General features: G+C 39.3%; 1 protein-coding gene across 1 annotated transcript in view; it reads right to left on the reverse strand.

The window, feature by feature from the left end:
• LOC124717140 overlaps positions 1–20956 on the reverse strand; it is a 295935-nt gene that overhangs the window by 139467 nt on the left and 135512 nt on the right. Inside the window, exon 7 of the mRNA XM_047243888.1 lies at positions 18035–18103. Within this exon, the coding sequence (XP_047099844.1) occupies positions 18035–18103 (69 nt within the window). The remainder of the gene's footprint in view (positions 1–18034; positions 18104–20956) is intronic.

The raw sequence follows: 20956 nt of genomic DNA on the forward strand, positions 1-20956 counted from the left end.
GCAAAATAAGCTACTACATAACCATATTTCTGGAACCAAACAATTACAGAAGTATCTTTACAGGTGTTGGAACAAATTTGTTAAGAAGCAAGGAAAGAATTACTATTGAAACAAGACACAATATTCAAGGAGTGTCTGTGTGATACTTCAACAAGTGATAAACTTATCTTCAAAGTAAACTGATCCATCAAAGAACAATGTGATCATATTGGGATGGCTTTCATAGACACAAACAAATTTCTGTGAGAAAAATGCATGCATTTACATAGATTGGAGTCTGTAACACTCACCAGAATGTTTACAGATGTCTGCAAACTCATTGGAAGCAAGGGAAATTAATATGCTCTAACTGTGGTGTAAAAATAGATGCTCTAGCTGGAAAGCAAAATAGAAGCACCACTCCTAAAAGGAGGCACTACAGAAAACACTCTCAGAATACAGCCCACAACATGAAAGCCAGCAAATGAAAAATTACATAGAAGTGCTACATCAAAACATTCAATAATTGGTAACATGAAACTAGAATGAGAAGTACTTCTAAGTGAAATACAACCACATGTATTATGCATCAGTGAAAAGGGGCTATCTAAAAGCCCTAACCTGACAATAAAGGACTGTATCTTATCCAGTTATTTCCGTAGATCTAAATATAAAGGTGGTGAAGTTTTTGTATACGAGGGTTGGAACTTAAATAACGGCAACTATTTATTCACAACCGATACAGAAGAGTTACACATTTGCACCTGTTACTGTCCTTCAAATTAGTCACCAGCATTGTGTAGAACCCGTTGCCAGTGATGTTGAAGGCGTAATGTACCATTAGCAAAGCCTGTTCTGTTGATGGTACGAATGGAGCAGTCTACTGCTTGTTGAATCTCTGGAACAGTACTGAAGCGACTGCAACAAAGTGGTTCCTTGATCTTCGGAATCAAATCAAAGCCATATGGACTTAAGTCCGGGGAGTATGGTGGATGGTACAGTACTTCCCAGTCCCATCGAGCGAACAGAACAGCCACGGCTTGCGCTGTAGGTGTCAGCGCATTGTTGTGCAAAATGATGGGTGGGTTGCGCAGAAAGTGTCGCTACTTCTTTCGCAAAACTGGTCACAGGTGATGCTCCAGAAATGACCAGTAATACTGTGCGTTGACAGTCTGCCGTGGAGAAATGTAAGGCGTTAGGATAACACAATCGTAGTCGTACACGAGAATCGCCATAACTTTCATCATACTGGGGCTCTGACGCACTTTCAACTTTCGCGGCGATCCATAATGACGCCATTCGTTGGACTGGCATTTCAGTTTTGGCTTGTACGATGTGGCCCATGCGATAAATCACTACCTATTCATGACATGGACCTGAAACGATGAGCTTTGAGAGCGAGAGATACAAGTGGCGCCTCCTATTTCGTGTCGAGCACGAAATGCAGGAAGTGGTTTTGGCACTGCTGCAAGCAGTCAACACTGCCTTCCCCTCGCCGCTCCTCACCCCTCGGTGGGCATGATGCGAGGGCACGGCTGTTACTGACAGTCACTGCACTGATGGTCAAATTATTGTGGACAAATAATAAGTCAGGTTTCGAACATTGTCACTGCTTTAATTTGCATACCTGTTGGTATACATTAATGTGGGGTGTGCCTACACTTCACCTTTATAGCAGCTTGAACTCTGCTGGTGACACTTTCACTGAGTTGTCAATCTCTGTGGACAGATGGCAGCCCATTCTTTCTCAAGAGCCAAAACCAGGGAAGGTAATGACGATGGATGCAGGGCCGGCCACTGCTTTTCAGGAGTGCTATTGCCTCAGACAAGTTGCATATGACATGGTGCACTGTAATGCTGATACAAACAATTATCATCTCTGAACTGTACCTCTACTGTACGCAATGCACAATGCTGCAAATTGTGTTTATATCCACCTGCAATCAGTATTTTCTTAAGCACAATAATGGGAATAAGCCCTAACTTTGAAAAAACCCCCATATCATAACACCAACTTCTCTGTACTTCACTACACAAGATGACAGCTAATGTTGTCCAGGCATTCACTGAACACACACCCTTCCACTGAATTGCCCCAGGGTATGGTGTGATTCACCACAGCAACTCACTCGCTTCCAGTCATGCACTATCCAGTCTATCAGTCTCTGCACTACCTCAAGCATCACTTATCACTGTGTACAGAAATGTGTGTCTTATGATGAGCTGCTCCACCACTCAACCCATTAACTCCCTATGCACAGTCACTGTATGTTATGTTATGTTATGTGGTTTATTCATCTCATTGCATACAATTTTCAAATCATTTGATTCGATGTACAGGAGACATGTCAAGGTTTACAAAAGAAACTTTTTTCACTTTTTTAAGAGAACTACAAAAGTTTACATTATATTTTACATTTCTAAGTTACAGCTACACATGTACATAAAATAATAAATGTATTACAATCCCTGTGTTCAGATTGTGAAGCTGTCCTCAATGAATTCATCGACAGAATAATAACACTTTTCCACCAGGAGAGTAAAGAGCAATCTTTTCAGTGAACCAATCTCCATTTTAAATATATTACTGCCTTTTATTTTATTGAAAATTTTTAACCCCATATACTCTGGCGTTTGGGCATAAAGTTTTAAACGATGTGTTGGAAGTTTGAAGTTATCTCTGTGGCGAGTGCTGTAGTTGTGGTCAAAACGGAAATTGTCTAGTGTATGTTGATTTCTATATAGGAACACCACCATCTCATATATGTAAAGTGAGGGGATAGATAGTACTTTTAAATTTTTTAACAGTGGTCGACAGGATTCCCGTTTTTTTGCAACACACATGTTTCTAATTACTTTCTTTTGTAATACTAGGAGCCTAGTGACATTTGCTGAATTTCCCCAGAAGATTATGCCATAACGAATAACTGACTCAAAGTAGCAGTGATAAACTATCTTTCTGGTATCTATGTTTGTGGCACCTGACAAAATACACATTGCAAATGCTAAGTTGTTCAGTTGATTTGCTAAGTAATCTATGTGTACCTTCCAATATAAATTTTTGTCAAGATTTAGGCCTAAGAACTTCACGTGGTTTGCTTCTGTGATATCCTGATCATTGCAAGTTATCTTTATTTCACTCCTTTCTACTGATTTAGCTTCAAATTGCATCATTTTGGTTTTAGTTACATTTAGTTTTAGTCAATTTTGATAGAACCAAGATTCAAGTTTTTCTAAAGTGTTTTTGGCTTTTTCTGGAATATTTTCAGATACCTCATTTTCAATTAGAACTGATGTATCATCAGCAAATAAGACTGAATGAACATCAATAGCAAGTGGTAGGTCATTTACGTAAAAAAGAAACAGATAGGGACCCAATATCGAACCTTGTGGGACTCCTTGGGGAACTGTTTTCCAGTCTGATGAATAATTGGTTCCATTTGAAGTTAAAATTACTCTTTGTTTCCTACCTGACAGGTAAGAGCTAAACCATTTTAAAGCAGTGTCTCTGATTCCATACATCTGTAATTTGTGGAGGAGTAATGCATGGTTCACTGAATCAAAAGCTTTAGTCAAATCACAGAAAATACCTGTGACCTTTCTACCTTTATCTAACGTGGAGCATATTTTTTGGATAAACTCATTTATAGCATTCGCAGTGCTTTTACCCTGTTGGAATCCGAACTGGTTTTTAAAAATTATATCATTTACAGTAAGAAAGTTATTAATTTGTTTTGCTGCAATCTTTTCAAACACTTTAGAGAAGACCGGCAAGAGAGAGATAGGGCGGTAATTCCCCATATCTTCTGTCGATCCTTTCTTGAATAGAGGTTTGATCTCACCATATTTCAATACCTCTGGAAAGCATCCCTGTTCATAAGATTGATTTATAATAGTTGACAGTGGTTGGGAAATAATATCATACACATACTTGATTACAGATGTTGTTATTTCATCCCACCCATGTGAGGTTTTGTTTTTTAGAGACAATATTTCCTTTTCCACATCCCTTTGGGTTATTTTTTCAAATTGTTTAAAAGATGTGTTCTGGCTGTTTTCCAAATTTGTGATGCCCTGATAGAATGTCATATCCACATCCGATCTTACTACGTTTAGGAAGAATTCATTGAAACAACTTGACATCTGAACAGGGTTTACTATAATTTCATTTTCATGTCTAATTTTCAAAATCTCATGAATTTTTACTTTGGCTCCTAGTTCAGACTGAACAACTGACCACACTGCTTTTGTCTTATTTCTGTGTTCTCGTATGAATTTATTATTTGCCATTTTTTTAGCTGCCGCTACAACTTTCCTAAATACAGCTTTATACTGTTTGACATAAATGACAAAATCTGGATTTCTGTTTGATTTTAACTCATTGTGGAGCTCTCTCTTTCTGGCACTAGAGATCTTTATTCCTGTTGTAATCCATTTGAGTTTACCATTAATCTTCTTTTGCTTATATCTACGAGGAAATGATTCATTAAATACCTCTAAGAAACAATTTAAGAATTTGTCATAGTTAATCGAGCTCGAACTATTGTAGTCTACAGGCCAGCTTATTATACTTAATTTACTGCGGAATAAATCCATTTTACTTTTACTGAGATCCCTTTTTATACACACTTCTGGAGACTTTAGGTTATTTGCTTTTGGGAGCTCAATAAACAGAGCTGAGTGATCTGAAATACCCAAGTCTAAGCAGTCTGCTGGTACACTTTGCTACTCACATGTGATGCCTTCCATTGATTTTTTATAGTGATCCCCAGCAATGACTGATGAGTCCTGACTGTCAGTAAATGAGCTCTGGCCTGTCTCAGTCTAGCTGCTGTTGTTGCTTACTCACATTTCCATTTCACAATTGCACCGTGAACTGTCGACTTGGGCAGCTTTAGAATGACTGATATGTTCCTACTCGATTTGTTACTCAGGTGACGTCCAATGATTAGCCGAAGTTCGAAGTCATTGAGGTCTCCTAAATAAACCAGTCTGCTGTTACTGCTTATCTATTGATAGCAAAATATTCCGACACAATTTATACTGGTGGGTCTACATCTTGTGACATCTACTGGCTGGTTTCATGTAACATTGGGATGTCCACATACTTTTGATCACATAGTGTATTCAGAGATAGCTATGGTTTACATATATTTAGAAATGGGAGGTAGTACTAACTGTGCTTCTCTTACAAGTAAACTTAGATCAATACACTGATATAAAAACTGAAGATAATAAATTATCATTAGACTTTTGTACTTCATGGTCTATTGCCATGGGGAATTTTTGGAGGGATTTAATTTTCCTGCAGTCTGTTTTATTATGAAATAACCATGCAACTTGGACCATCAGCTGTTTTATGATGACATGTTTTAATTACTTCATTAAAACTCCTCATCTGCAGTTTGATGGCAAATAGGCGAAGAATGAACAATATAGCATTATACATTTTGTGAAATTCTAGTGAAGTGAGCAACGAATTGGCTGTAGTCCTAGTCTTCTGGTCTCTCTCTCTGTCCATCTCTCCCCCCCCCCCCCCCCCCACACACACACACACCCACCTCTCCATCTTCTCCCTCCCCCCCGATCTCTCTCCATCTCCTCCCTCCACCCCCTCTGCCCATCTCCTCTTACCCCTCTTCTGGCCTAGTACCTTGTCTGTTGTTAGTGCCAACAAAACCTTTATGTGAATTGGAGTCGCCTAAAATGAATGGGTAAACCAGCTGAGATCATTGGTCTATGGGGTCCGAGAGATCTCAACTGCTGCTGTTGGATCTGTGAGGATTATAGCGTCAATGACATTATTTTGCACAATTTTAATCTGCAAATGGGTAGGATTGCAAAGTTTCAGATGATTCAGAATCCGTAGTAGTAATCTAAACATAAGCCGATAAGCCATAACATAACTTTCCTTTTTTCTGTCGAAACCAATTGTAAGGAAGAAAACAAAACCATACACAGTTAGGTGCACAAGCTTTGTTCAAAATTATGTGTAATAAGAAACAATACAGCTATGTCAGAAACAATGTGTCTAATAGTTTAAATGGCCTGCTATCTTAGTAAAAACTGATTGTAACAAAGAAAACAAGAACACACAGCACAGCAGAACGTTGCCTTCTTTCCAGTTCATTTTAACAAAAAACCTGTACCTTATTGTTTAAAAAATATACAGCCTTTGTCTATACAAATGTTTATTAATCATTTAAATATTCAAAGTAAACTTGTCAAGAACTCTGAGACTGCTGGTAAAAACATTAAACAATAACCTGCCTTTATATAGTAGTGTAGATGGCTCAAAAGTGCTGCTCGTGTTAATAGGTATTATTCCAAACAAATGTTTAGTTTTTGCTAAATAATAGCACCTATGAATTGTGAACCTGCTATTCGTAACTGTCTGTTACATTGAACAATTTCTTTAGTGCCTTGTGCTACTGTTATCTTTACATTCATTAACCTTGAAACAATTATAGTGCACAAAAGCAGAGTTTTACAGATACATGACCTCAACAGGTGGGACAACACACACATTTCTGTATTTAAAAAAATATTTTTATTCAGTTCTAGCTTGTCACATTGGGGTACTTCCCTTATTAGAACTATGGTTGCAGTAGATAACATGGATTTGGTATTTTGATACTTTTAAAAATTTCCTGATTAATCTACTTTGAAAGAGTAATATAGAAGTAAATATCCTCAGAGTAGTGAAGCAACTTAAATCACTTAATAAAAGCAAGTCTTTTGGTCCAGACAGTATACCAGTCAGGTTCCTTTCGGAGTATGCTGATGCATTAGCTCCACACTTAACAATCGCATACAACCGTTCGCTCGACGAAAGATCGGTACCAAAAGACTGGAAAGTTGCATAGGTCACACCAATATTCAAGAAAGGTAGTAGGAATAATCCACTAAATTACAGGCCCATATCATTAACGTCAATATGCAGCAGGATTTTAGAACATATATTGTGTTCAAACATTATGAATTACCTCGAAGAAAACGGTCTATTGACACACAGTCAACATTGGTTTAGAAAACATCGTTCCTGTGAAACAGAACTATCTCTTTATTCACATGAAGTGTTGAGTGCTATTGACAAGGGATTTCAGATCAGTTCCATATTTCTGGATTTCTGGAAGGCTTTTGCCACTGTACCACACAACAGTGAAATTGTGTGCTTATGGAATATCATCTCAGTTATGTGGCTGGATTTGTGATATCCTGTCAGAGAGGTCACAGTTCATAGTAATTGATGGAAAGTCATCAAGTAAAACAGAAGTGATTTCTGGCGTTCCCCAAGGTAGTGTTGTAGGCCCTTTGCTGTTCCTTCTCTATTTAAACACTTTTCGAGACAATCTGAGCAGCCGTCTTCGGTTGTTTGCACATGACGCTGTCGTTTATCGACTAATAAAGTCATCAGAAGACCAAAACAAACTGCAAAACAATTTAGAAAAGATATCTGAATGGTGCAAAACGTGGCAGTTGACCCTAAATAACGAAACATGTAAGGTCGTCCATATGAGCGCTAAAGGGAACTCATTAAACTTCGGTTACACAATAAATCAGTCTAATCTAAAAACCGTAAATTCAACTTAATACCTAGGTATTATAATAACGAACAACTTAAATTGGAAGGAACACATAGAAAATGGAAGGCTAACCAAAGACTGCGTTTTATTGGCAGAACACTTAGGAAATGTAACAGACCTACTAAGGAGACTGCCTACATTATGCTTGTCTGTCCTCTTTTAGAATACTGCTGCGCAGTGTAGGGTCCCTACCAGATAGGACTGACGGAGTACATCAAAAAAGTTCAAAGAAAGGCAGCATGTTTTGTATTATCACAAAATATGGGAGAGAGTGTCACCGAAATGATACAGGATTTGGGCTGGACATCATTAAAGAGAAGGCGTTTTTTGTTGCGATGGAATCTTCTCACAAAATTCCAATCACCAACTTTCTCCTCCGAATGCGAAAATATTTTGTTGACACTGACCTACATAGGGAGGAACAATCACCAAGTTAAAATAAGGGAAATCAGAGCTTGTACAGAAAGACACAGGTGTTCATTCTTTCCGCTCGCTATATGAGATTGGAATAACAGAGAATTGTGAAGGTGGTCCTATGGACCTTCTGCCAGGCACTTAATGTGATTTGCAGAGCACCCATGTAGATGTAAAGAAGTTAACATTTTATTGGATATCTAGCCATGCATGTGACACTCATGACTTAGTAAACTGCACTAAATGAAATATCATTTACAGGCACTGAATTTTACACTGAGGTGACAAATGCATTGGATAGTGATATACAGGTGGTGGTAGTATCGCATACACAAGATATAAAAGGACAGTGCAAAGGCAGAGCTGTCATTTGTCCTCAGGCGATTCACATGAAAAGGTTTCCAATCTTATGATGGCTGCATGATGGGAATTAACAGACTCTGAATGTGGTATGATAGCTGGAGTTACACGCATTGCGGCGGTGCATTTCCTGTCGCCCTGCACCTACCTGTGAACTTGTTGCAGCAGATCGTCAGTAGGAAAGCAGAGCAGAGGCCTACCGTACTGCAACTCACACGTAACTACTCTAAGATTCGAGAAAAGGTCTTAATTTTGAATGAAATGTGGTAATACTGGCAAAACTTTGGTATATTCTGAAGTCGAGAATTACACGTTCACTGCCAAACCCGTGCTAATCTTAACACAGTCATTCACAAACCCTTTCATTCATGTTAGAAGTTTATGGTAACGTACTTCAGGAAATCTGAACAGCTACTAAGCACAAATTATTCTTAAGTGAAAATGCTCGCCATTTATCAGTGTCTAATGCACTCAAGTTTTTATTCACCAATCTGCTCAATATACTACAAGGAATTACTGTTTTTTCTCATACACAAAATTACTTAAAAAATCCATACTTTCTTTATATATAGAAAGGAACATTCCACATGGGAAAAATATATTAAAAAAGTTGCTGTGACTTACCAAACAGGGAAGTGCTGGTACATAGACGCAATAAAAAACACACAAACACACACACAAATATCAAGCTTTCGCAACCCATGGTTGCTTCATCAGGAAAGAGGGAAGGAGAAGGAAAGACGAAAGGATGTGGGTTTTAAGGGAAAGGGTAAGGAGTCATTCCAATCCTGGGAGCGGAAAGACTTACCTTATGGGGAAAAAGGTAAGGTATACACTCGCACACACACACATATCCATCCGCACATATACAGACACAAGCAGACGTGTAAATTCAAAGAGGTTGGGCAGAAATGTCAGTCGAGGCTGAAGTACAGAGGCAAAGATGATGTTGAGTGACAAGTGATGTATAAGGTGCAGCAACTTGTACATCACTTGTCACTCAACAACATCTTTGCCTCTGTACTTCCACCTCAACTGACATCTCTGCCCAAACTCTTTGAATTTACACATGTCTGCTTGTGTCTGCATATGTGCGGATGGATGTGTATGTGTGTGTGTGTGTGTGTGTGTGTGTGTGTGTGTGTGTGTGTGTGTGTGTGTGTGTGTGTGTATGAGTGTATACCTTACCTTTTTCCTCCTAAGGTAAGTCTTTCCGCTCCTGGGATTGGGATGACTCCTTACCCTCTCCCTTACAACCCACATCCTTTCGTCTTTCCTTGTCCTTCCCTCTTTCCTGATGAAGCAACCGTGTATTTTTTATTTTTTTATTGTGTCTATCCACCAGTGCTGTTCCGATTGGCCAGTTTTCTTTAAGGCCAATAGGAAAACATTATTCTATTGCATTAGTCCATGCTTTTCATGACTAACCAATCAACAAACAACACACTTTCAAACTGTACTTTTTCCCGAAATAAACATTTAACATTCTGATATTTTGCCTATACTTTCCGTTATTAGCTATTTTCCTTTGCACTCGAATTAGCTTTCCTTCTACCATAAACTTACTTACCATATTATGATACAAAATTCACACTGTCTTAAAAATTTCTCACGCTAGTTCGTACAGCTTTAACCAGTAGAACAATGATCTACATATTTACTTAAGACCACATTCACGCATCATTCACACAATTAAAAGCATATACAACATGGTACAAACATAAATAAACAAAATAGCCTTCAAGACATAAACAATTCACAAAAACATTCCCTTGACCTGTTTCTTGAATATGTCTGTGCATTACTATCCTCTAGCAGATGAAAATTAGAACTACATACTCGACTGAACCCGCTTCAGACCATCTGTCACTTTGCATGCATGAGTCATTCACCCAATATGAGGTGCCAGGCCTCAGCATGGGACATTCCATTTTGGAAATCATTAGGGAATTCAGTATTTCAAGATCCACAGTGTCCAGAGTGTGCTGATAATACCAAATTTCGAGCATTACCTTTCGCCACGAAGAATGCATTGCCTGACAACCTTTACTTAACAACCAACAGAGCAGGATTGTGTAGAAATATCAGTGCTAACAGACAAGCAACACTGCATGAAATAATTGCACACATCAAAGTGGGATGTGTGATGAATGTCTGTTAGGACAACATAGCGAAATTTGCATTAATGAGGTATGACAGCTTATGACTGAGGTGAGTGCCTTTGCTAATGTTGTAACATTAGCCTGCAGTGCCTCTCCTGGGTTCGTGGCCATATCGGCTGGACCCTAGATGACCGTAAAACCATGATGTGGTCAGATGAGTCCTGGCTTCAGATGACAAGAGCTGATGGTAGCAATCCAATATGGCACAGATCTCACAAAGTCATGAACCCAAAATGTCGACAAGGTATTGGGTAAGCTCTTGCTGACTCCATAATGGTTTGTGCTGTGTTTACATGGAATACACTTGGTCCTCCAGTTATGTTCAGCTACTTTGAGACAATCTGCAGCCATTCATGGATTTCATGTTCTAAACAAAGATGGAATTTTCATGGATGACAATGCCCCAAATCATTTGGCCACAATCTACATCTACATCTACAGGAATACTCTGGAAATGAGACTCAGTGCTTGACATATGGTTCACCGAACCACCTTCACAATAATTCTCTATTATTCCATTCTCCAACAGTGAGCAGAGAAAATGAAACCTGTATCTTTCCGTGCGAGAATCGATCCCTCTTATTTTATTATGATAAGTTAGCGTCAACAACATATTTTAATATTTGGAGAAGAAAGTTGGTGATTGAAAATTCATGAGAAGATTCCACAGCAATGAGAAATGCCTTTATTTTAATTATGTCCACCCCAAATCCTATTTTATATCTGTGACACTCTCCCCTATTTCTCAATAATAAAACATGCTGCTCTTCTTTGAGTTTTCTTACCATACACTGTTAATCCTAACTGATACAGATCCCATACCTCGCAGAAGTACACCAAAAGAAGGCGGAAAAGCGTAACGTAGTCAGTCTCTTCAGTAGGTTTGTTGCATCTTACAAATGTTCTGCAAATAAAACGCAGTCTTTGGTTCACCCTCCCCACAACATTTCTATATGTTCTTTTCAGTTATGCGGTCCATGATGGGTTTGAAGAACATTCTGTACAATTTGAGCGAATGATTTGGCCTCCTAGATGGCCCAACATGATGCCATCGAATGTTTACCCCACATAATCGAAACGTCATTTCATGCACAAAATTGTGTACCGGCAACAATTTTGCTATTATGGACAGCTACAAAGGAAGCACAGCTCAATTTTCTGCAGAGGATTTCCAGCAACTTGTTGAGTCTACACCATGTTGAGTTGCTGCACTACACTGGTCAAAAGGATGTCCGACATAATATTAGGAGATACCCCTTTTGTCACCTCATTGTATATCTGTTATACTCTGGGATGTGTAACAGGATCATCATTGTTCACATTATATATGAGCAGCTTAGAGAACAGTATTGGTTACTGTCTGAACATGATGCTCATGACATGCAAATCTTTGAAAAAGAGCTATTCAATAAAACTGTAGCAATATTCATTCATGCAATTCTTTAAAAAAATCATTCCATAGAAACTGCAGTAATAACCAGTTGCATCCCTACAAATTCTCAGTTTCACACAAAACCAACTGAAGTTGTGCACTTTATGAAACAAAATAATGCAGTAACCATTCGCTACAGACTTAATGAGTCACAATTAAGGTCAGAAGTGTCCTCCCAGGAGTAACAAAATGTATAGGCATGAAGTGGAACAAACACACAGGCTCAGCTTCAAATAAACACATGGTAAGAATTGACTAATTGGTTGGCCGCTCAGAATCCACATACAAAATAAATTGTTCTTGTCATGCATTAGAATAGTTTGTACCATCCATAACAGTTTAGTACAATCCGCAAGAGTTTAGAATATTGAGAAACTTTAAACACATGCAAAAAGAGAGATTGCTGTCAGTCACAGGCCTGTGCTTTGCGAGAGATCATACCGGAAATTGCAAGCAAAGTCAACTGACAAGATATCAAATATCCAATTAAACAATGTATAAAAATCAGGAATTAGTTGACAAATGATCAAATACTTTTAACCAATCGTGAACCTCTGCTGAAGGAACTATGAAAATAAAACTTATAACAGCACACAGTGAAACAAATACAAGTAATAATTCTTCTGTAGGCCTGTTGGCCAAATGGAAGTAAATACCAATACATACCAATAAAATCATATTAACAAGACTACGTAAATGCATTGGTATAGTTTAGCTTAGTGTTCTGCGAATCATATTTGTGACAACTCACTAGGATTACTGTTCCACCCTCTGACTCCTTCTGCACATCTACACATTTTTTTTTCCACTTTTCTTTTTTTTCCCCACCAGTTGCATAAACAGTAGGCATGGCTGATAGTGACAGCCACCTTGAGAGGACATCGCAGCCAATGTTAGTCAGTTCACAGCGAGTTCACGGCACAGTCAGTCATGTTTGGAATCCACGATAAGAAGCTAATTAGCTACCATCTGTAGAAGTCATCAGTGAGCAGTATCGCTGTCAGTACAGCGGATCTACAGGACATCTTTTCAGAAGGTAACCTAGCAAATACAGACTTCTAAGAGGATCTGTTAGATTTGTATTGCATGTCAGGTTGCAGACTTAGTCATTAGAGGGTACCTGTTCCCGACACTGTTATTTGTATTCATTTATACCGAAGTTTTATGTTCCATTTGAGTGTTCTAATACATGCAATTATTTTACTTGGATCGCTTATTTGTGTAGTTGTCTCCAACACTACATTGACACAGTCATTATAGTAGGTCATTTTGACAGCTACATGGTGACAACATAGCAGTGGCACAGTTGACATACATACGACAGTGGCATAGTCGGTTCTGATTCAAAGCCTAAGCATGTTTTCCACCTACAAGGTATTGTGGTGTGAAACCTCACCTTCTTCTGTACCAACTCAGATACCAAACATGTTCTTGACTGTTTTCGAGTATTTGCACTGACACTGCACCTATCTCTGTTACGGTACCTTCTGTTTCTTTCCATGACTTAAATGCAGTGTAGTGTGCTTGCTCTGGTCCCTAGATATTTTATAGGTGGTTCCACCACCTCCATCTTAGCACCATGCTGGAACTCTGAACAGTGTTTTGCATTCCATTGAGGACTGGTTACATATTTTGTGCCGAATTCTTATTGTATGAGTAATATTCCAAATGGCAAAACCTGCAGATTTTTATGTTCCCATGTTTACTCACCTTCAGTCCCTGTCAGATTATGTTGGATGGATGTACTGGTAGCTGTCAGGGCAAGTCACTCCACCACTTTAAGGATGAATCACACCACAAACTAGATGTTCAGTGTCTATCTAATGTCTCCTGCCACCAACTCGCCCCCCCCCCCTCCCCCCCCCCCCCCACCACCACCTCCGTCCACCCTCCCTGTTCAACTGGTGGCACTGTACCAGTCGAACTACTATGTGGACCACTTGGATCAATACTTTGCTGCTCAGGGATTAGTGATGTAATGAAGAGTATATTTTTTGTGTCCACTGCTAGTGCTCCTGTGCTTCAGCTTGTAAAGCAGTTTTTTCTGGATAAGCAACCAAATGATTTGTGTTATAAAGACAAAGAATAAACTAGGGCCATATTTTCAAGATACCCTACCTGTGACAATAGCACACCATACATTTTTTCATACTTAGAAAGAATCTGGGCAAGCACATACTGAATGGATTGCCTCCTTGCAATGCCTAACCCGTGACTCTCAGTTTATATGGGAAAATCTGAACTGTGCCATGACTTACACAGATGCCACAGTCAGAGACATGTGCCTTGTTCATGTTCTGGTCATGGAGGTCTGGAATGACGTCCTTCACCTGAGAAATTTTCATTAAATGAACATTTATCAGTGGTGTGTGCTCTCGACCGAGATCAAAGCTCTGCGTAGGCATTTCACCATGATGATTCTGAATGTTTTAGATGACTTCCAGCGTCTTGCCATTACAGGTGGTCATCAGTCGGGTGTTCAGGGCCAGACACCTCCACCTCTGGCCTCCGCACGTCAGGAGCCCCCACCCCCTTTTTGTTCTCCTGCTGGTTGTCTGCCACCCAGGCATCAGGCTACACTTATACTCAGGCTCTACTTCATCTGATGGTAGCTTACCACCACAACATCGGACTAAGGCATGGGATAATGATTCTCCAGCTCCCGGTAATCTGTCATCGCCCATCAAATCTTGCACCCAGAGCTTCATCCACCACGAGAGGTCATCTTGCTCTTTTTGACAATTGCAATGCCTATTCTGCCACAAAATGGACAGCAAATCTATTGTATGTTTACAAAACCTGCAGTGCGCCAATTCTTCCAGTGTTACAGGCAATACTGTGTTTCTATCAGACTCATCCCCTCAGGCTTGGGGAAGTAATTCTTACACTAATGACTTTGAAAATAAGGTGTAAGTTACATATTGCTCACAATGTTAGGTCTATACATCATGTCGGTATGACAAAGAAAGTGTTTTCTTCTGTCCATTCTATTCATAATGACATGGTCTGAGTTCTTGCGATTTTTGTGGACTTGAACACTGATGGACACACTGTTAAATTTCAAACAGGTTCTGGGTCTTCGAAGTCTGCTGTCCATGCAGATACTTATGTTTTCATCAGTTGTCCACATTTTTTTTCTCTTTGTCTGGTACACTTAAAAACTATAACAACAATGAAGTGACACTTTGTGGTAGTTGTTACATGTGTGAATAGTAAAACTGTCAGTGTGCCAGCACAGCTTTCAGTCACGCACTTGCACACATCATCTAGCATTTTGGATCCTGATTTTCCCCAGCATCTGTATTTCTGTGCCCATGATTCAAGCAACTGCGTCCAGGTCTGAGAGGTGGCTGTCAGTGTTCCCTCTCTACATCTCTCCCATGTTGACCGGAGTCACTGCCCCCCACCCACACCACTCCATTGGGCTCCTTTGGGATACAAATTGGATTGTCATTCTAGAGTTTTCGACTGGGTACCTGTATGTCACATGGAAGGACAACACGCAGATGCTGCATCCCCCCCCCCCTCCCCCAAATCACCCATGCGCTTTGGCAAATCTACACAGTGGATGACTATCCTCGCCTTGTTGTGTCAGGTTTGGTCGCCTACTTTGTGCTGTTTGATCCTTTGTCATCCAACATATCCAATTGCATGTGTCTCCACCACAGCACCTTTGATGGTCCCATTGGCACCTTCCTATATCTGCCTCCTCCCCCACACTGTGACATTATTTTGTTGTTCTCCTGGCACATTCCTCTCTTCAATTCTACTCTCTTTCCAGGCTCTCTTCTCTTGGGAAGGGTCTCACAAGCTCATGGGGTGCAACTGCCACATGAATCTGTGTTTTTGTCACAATACTCATTGTGTTCCCAGATCCCCTCCCATGCTACAGCACGCACTGGTTAGGCCTTTACTTCCCGTTCGGTGCCGCGGTTGGGATGGCACAAGTTCATCTGCTGCTGATGTATGGCAGTGCATCAGTTCCTTGGTCCATCACTGTCTCAGGACCCTTACCAATTCCAGGTGCTTTTAACTGGCCTTCCAGCAGGGAGTAAGAGGATGTTTCACTGGTTCACTGCCCAGAAGCAGCAACCTACTGCATCAATTGATTACTGGGCTCCAGGCAGACATAGCCACTGTTGTGGTTCAAGACGACGCTGAAGGTATTCATTTTCCTAGCTGTGAGGGGGAAGGATGTTACATCCTCTGGCACCTGCTGGATGACACACCTTTTTATGATGCCCAGTCAACAGTTGCACTGCCAACAGATGATACCATTTAGCAAGACTGACATCAACGACCGCCTCGAGAGTGCACTGCAGCTGACAGAACTACTTTGTCACATGTTCCACACACACCAGTCACCCACTGGATGACATCACGCTATATGAAGAGCCAATGAGTAATCAGCTTGTCATCCCAGCTGATGGCAACCATTCGCGCAGACTGACTGTACCCATGCACATGATAATATAACCACCTCTTCTGGGCGTCTACAGTCAGTTCATGGCACGATCAGTCCACGGTTAGGGTCCACACTTAGAGGTCAGCAAGCTACTGTCTATGACAGTCATCAGTGAGTGATATTACCACCAGTACAGAGGACCTATGGAATCTCAGTTCGGAAGATAACTTGCTAGATAGGGACTTGTAAGAGGAAATGTCAGACTTGTACTGGTGGTGGTGGTTAGTGTTTAACGTCCCTCAGACTTGTACTCTATCTCAGGTTGCAGACTTACTGAAAGTTACCTGTTCCAGAAAGTGCTATTTGCCGTTAGTTACACCAGAGTTCTACAGTCCATCTAGGTATTCTAATAAATTTAGATGTGTAGTTGTCTCTGACAACAGTTGTGGAATCAGCCAACAGGCTTAAAAGTAACATACAATTTCCCTGTCAAAACATGGCTATATGTTGGCCATTTACTTAACTATTCTTTTTATTCTTAATCTACTTAAAAATCTGACAAATGTAATCCAAATATACACAGATAATATCCATTCGGAAAGTAATCTGTGGAGAAGAAGGAATTGTCAGGCAAAAAGGAATTTATTTTGTTTTTAAAACTTTCATTATCTGTCAGCACCTTTATTCATAACATATGTGGTCAGATATTCTTACGGATGCATACATTGCTATTTTCTGCACAACAGTAAGGTTAAGTTGTGAATAGTGAATGTTATTGTTCCTTCTAGTGTTGTATTTATGGATGCTACTGTTATTTTTTAATTGTGCCTATTTCTTTGCTATTGGCTGCACACAAGAATAAACATATTGCAAGGCTGACACTAGCAGGCTTAATCTTTTAAATGGTTGCCTACATGAAATTCGTAGATAGACACCAGATTTTATTTTCACGGCATGTTTATGAGCAACAAACACTGTGTATACGTGTGGAACTACTGCAAAAAATTATTCCATTTGACATCAACAAATGGAATTATTCAAAGCAGGCTAATTATCTAATGCTTACATCAGCAAAGTCAGTAAATATGCACTGAAAAAATGTGGTTGAACTTAAGCATTTGAAATCTATAATACATCATTTACTCAGAAGTATTCAAAGCAGGCTAATTTTCTAATGCTTACATCAGCAAAGTCAGTGAATACGCATTGAACAAATGTGGCTGAACTCAAGCATTTGGTATCTATAATACATGATTTATTATTCAAATTCTCATAATACGCATGCACAGGAGTTTTAATGATTAAGTTCTACACATTTCACTTACTATTTACCCTATTGTTATTGTCGGCAATATATGTTGCCTCGTACAGAATTGACTGAGCTGTGTTTTTTCCAAGTGAAGTAACTTACAGAGAAAGGATCAGTCACAGTTTTGAATATTTTATTTATTCTTTTTTCTGCCGCTTCATTCCAGAGAACAAGTGTTGAAGAGAATAAAGGAAGGCAGATTAGTGTTTACCAACTCGTCAGTGATGAGATCATTATAGACAGAGAACAGGATGAGAATGTGGTAGGAAATCAAATACATCCTTTTGAAATGAACTATCCCGACATTCTGTCGAATCAATCATGCTGTGCACAATGGCTTGCAGAGAATATATTTGGATGTAATGACAGGTAAATTTTAGTACTTACCGGAGATCCTTCTTTAATACTTATGAACTCAATCTCACGGTAAGGTACTGTATTTGGGTCATCCTCCGCCTGTATCAAAGGAAATTAGTTAAATACAGGTGAAATGCAGAATACAAGAAGCACAGATGAAACCAGACTACATATCACAAATGCGTACATTGAGACAATTGGCGGTCTGTGCCAGACCTTAATTTGAACCTGGATTACCTACATTTCATGACCGGGTATTGAAACAATAATACTGTCTGGAGGTGGACTCTGTTTGGATCATATAAAGACTTTTTTCAAAATTCAGTCTGGTATGTGGAAGGTGAAAATAAATTTTGTTAGTTGGAAATTTTTAAGGAACTGATACTGTGCATAACTTACTCTAACTCTCAGAGGCACTACCGATTTTGTCTTGAAATTCAATGGTATTGTCTTAGCTAAGTCTTAAATCTAGAAACTGGTGTTGCTTTTATGATACCAGCTTCAATTCTCTCTGTGTAGAACGTGTCGTGACAATCAAATATTTGTGGACCTGTCATGTCAGGTTTAGGCTACCTGAACATACCTCCAAAGCAAACTCAAACTTCCATTGCCAATTATGCCTCCCTGTATGTTTTATGAACACCACGACACAAGTTTGTCCCATGGGCTATGTGGTGTACCATGTGGCAGAGTATGTAACTGTCCTCAACAGACACCATTCCCTCCAGTGATACTGTTCACACATACCCTAAGGGAGAACATCACATAGTGGCATTTAGAAATCATATGAGTGACAATGGAAGTTTGAGCCTGGCTTCAGTTTTTACTGATAGCAAATGACATTGTTACATATTCGCTGTTTTCTTCCCTGTTGCTGCATTATTTTAATTTCATTGCATTTAATTCAGTTCACTTAAGAAATATACATACTATTCCTATAATATGAGAAGTGTTCAATACCTGTTGTAGACCTTGTACGTTTAAACACATTCAGCCCTTTGTCAATTGCCGACTGATATATGATTTTACATGTAAGTGCCATTAAGCTATGGGCACTGTCAGCTAGCATGATGAAGGCTGAGGGAATTGGTGAAGAGGAGCCAAGCAACTAATGGTATACTCTCACAGAGTTTCGATAGTTCAGCCAGATGGAGTGGGGAATGGGGGGGAACTAGCACTTGCCCACTCGCTAGGACCTCACGCTAACCGTTGTACACTAACAGCATAATGTTGGCTATAAAATTCATCTGGATATTTCTAATTACCTACATCACAACTTTGAACCACAGACTCTTTGTATCGATGAGATGAATTCGTTGCACCTTCTAATTTGCCCATATGAAAAGAAAAAAAAATGGAAACTGGACTATCTTTATGGTTCCTCAAACTTTGCAGTGACACTTAAAGCAATTCTGTGTGCACAAACCACATGTAAATAGCAATTGGTGGCATACAGCTGCAGCAATGACTCATAGTAGCAATGTATTTGTTTGATGTACAGTTTTGGCGTAAAAGTTATTTAGTTAGTACAGAATCAATTAATAAAGCAGAGGACACACATCCAGTGATCAAGAAGTGCTACAAAAGCAAGTCTATAATGAACGATGCCTAACTCCATCCTCAAGTATTCAAATAGCAGTTCTAAGTCAATGTATTTATGAAATTAATGATTCATTAAATTGTGCAATAACAGAACTGCTTATTATTCAAACCTGGTGACACTTAGAACAATGTTATAGTATGAGTTGGTCATGTATGTCTTCATAATTTTGTCCAGTTTGTTATGTGTATTTTTGTGTATTTCATAATGTCTTAAGTTTTAGACTTTTTATACTTATTTAAATATTACATATGCTTTGTAAATATCAATGGTTGGAGAGAGACAACCAACATAAGACACACATCTGAAGTGTATTTGTGTGCTAAATGGCTACACAGACCATGAGATACTGAATGCAAGGCCAGTTTCAGTCAGTAATTATCGGGAATCAGGGTTATGCACTACATGACTGCACAGCTTCAACTGAGAGACATGTTTTCCAGTGCTTCCGACTTTGTCGAATTTACTGCTGGTTTCTGTGATAGAAAATCCCACTAAAGTTTTGAACTCATCTTTCAAAAGCCATTGGGCAAGTATAATCATTGAGACATGTAGTATTCTCAGCTGCTTGGAATTTGAACTTTTATTTCATTTGATTATGTGGCTGCATGACCATTTCAGTACACTTATTTATTCTAAATTACATTGCTTGGGGACATATTTACACACCTATCATGTGAATTAAGGATAGATATTCAGCATGTGTCCTGCAATGGTAGATTTCACTCCATATCAATTCAGTTCTGGGAATTCCTAGTGTGATTCTCTTCCATACACATATACTTATAATAGGTACCATTAATTCCATTTATTTTGGTTGCTGATTAAACAGCACATTTTAGTGCTACATTTTAAACTAAGAGTAAGTGTTAAATATTGTAAAATGTAAGCTACAGTAGGGCATGGTATAAGGTTGTGCAATCTGTCCCTCAGATACTGAATACGACAGGGGCTTATGTAAATGGGGCCATACAGTTGTCCATTTCTTATGGAGAATGATAGGGGAGATTTTTCCCAATGATTTGCTTTTAGTTTAATCAATCAAATGGAGGGAAATCACAAGATGTCAGCTGAATGTCTGGATTTTGATCATATACTCACTGCAGTGAGAGTCAGAATAAAGAGATGCCATAGCCTCTACAAAAACAGAGGAGTGGGGTGTTCACACAGACACATCGCTTAACTGCCTGTTTCCCGTTCCGTCACATCTTTGTCTATAGTAGAATACTTCTGCTTGACCTCAGATTCTTACAGCCATCCAAATACATCTACCAGCATCAACTTGGCAGTTGCTTCTGGTTTCTGTAACTGCAAACAATTATCCTACACACATTACCAAGCTAGTGCACCTA

The sequence above is a fragment of the Schistocerca piceifrons genome, chromosome 9 (assembly GCF_021461385.2).
Source record: "Schistocerca piceifrons isolate TAMUIC-IGC-003096 chromosome 9, iqSchPice1.1, whole genome shotgun sequence".
In the NCBI taxonomy this organism is placed as follows: domain Eukaryota; kingdom Metazoa; phylum Arthropoda; class Insecta; order Orthoptera; family Acrididae; genus Schistocerca; species Schistocerca piceifrons.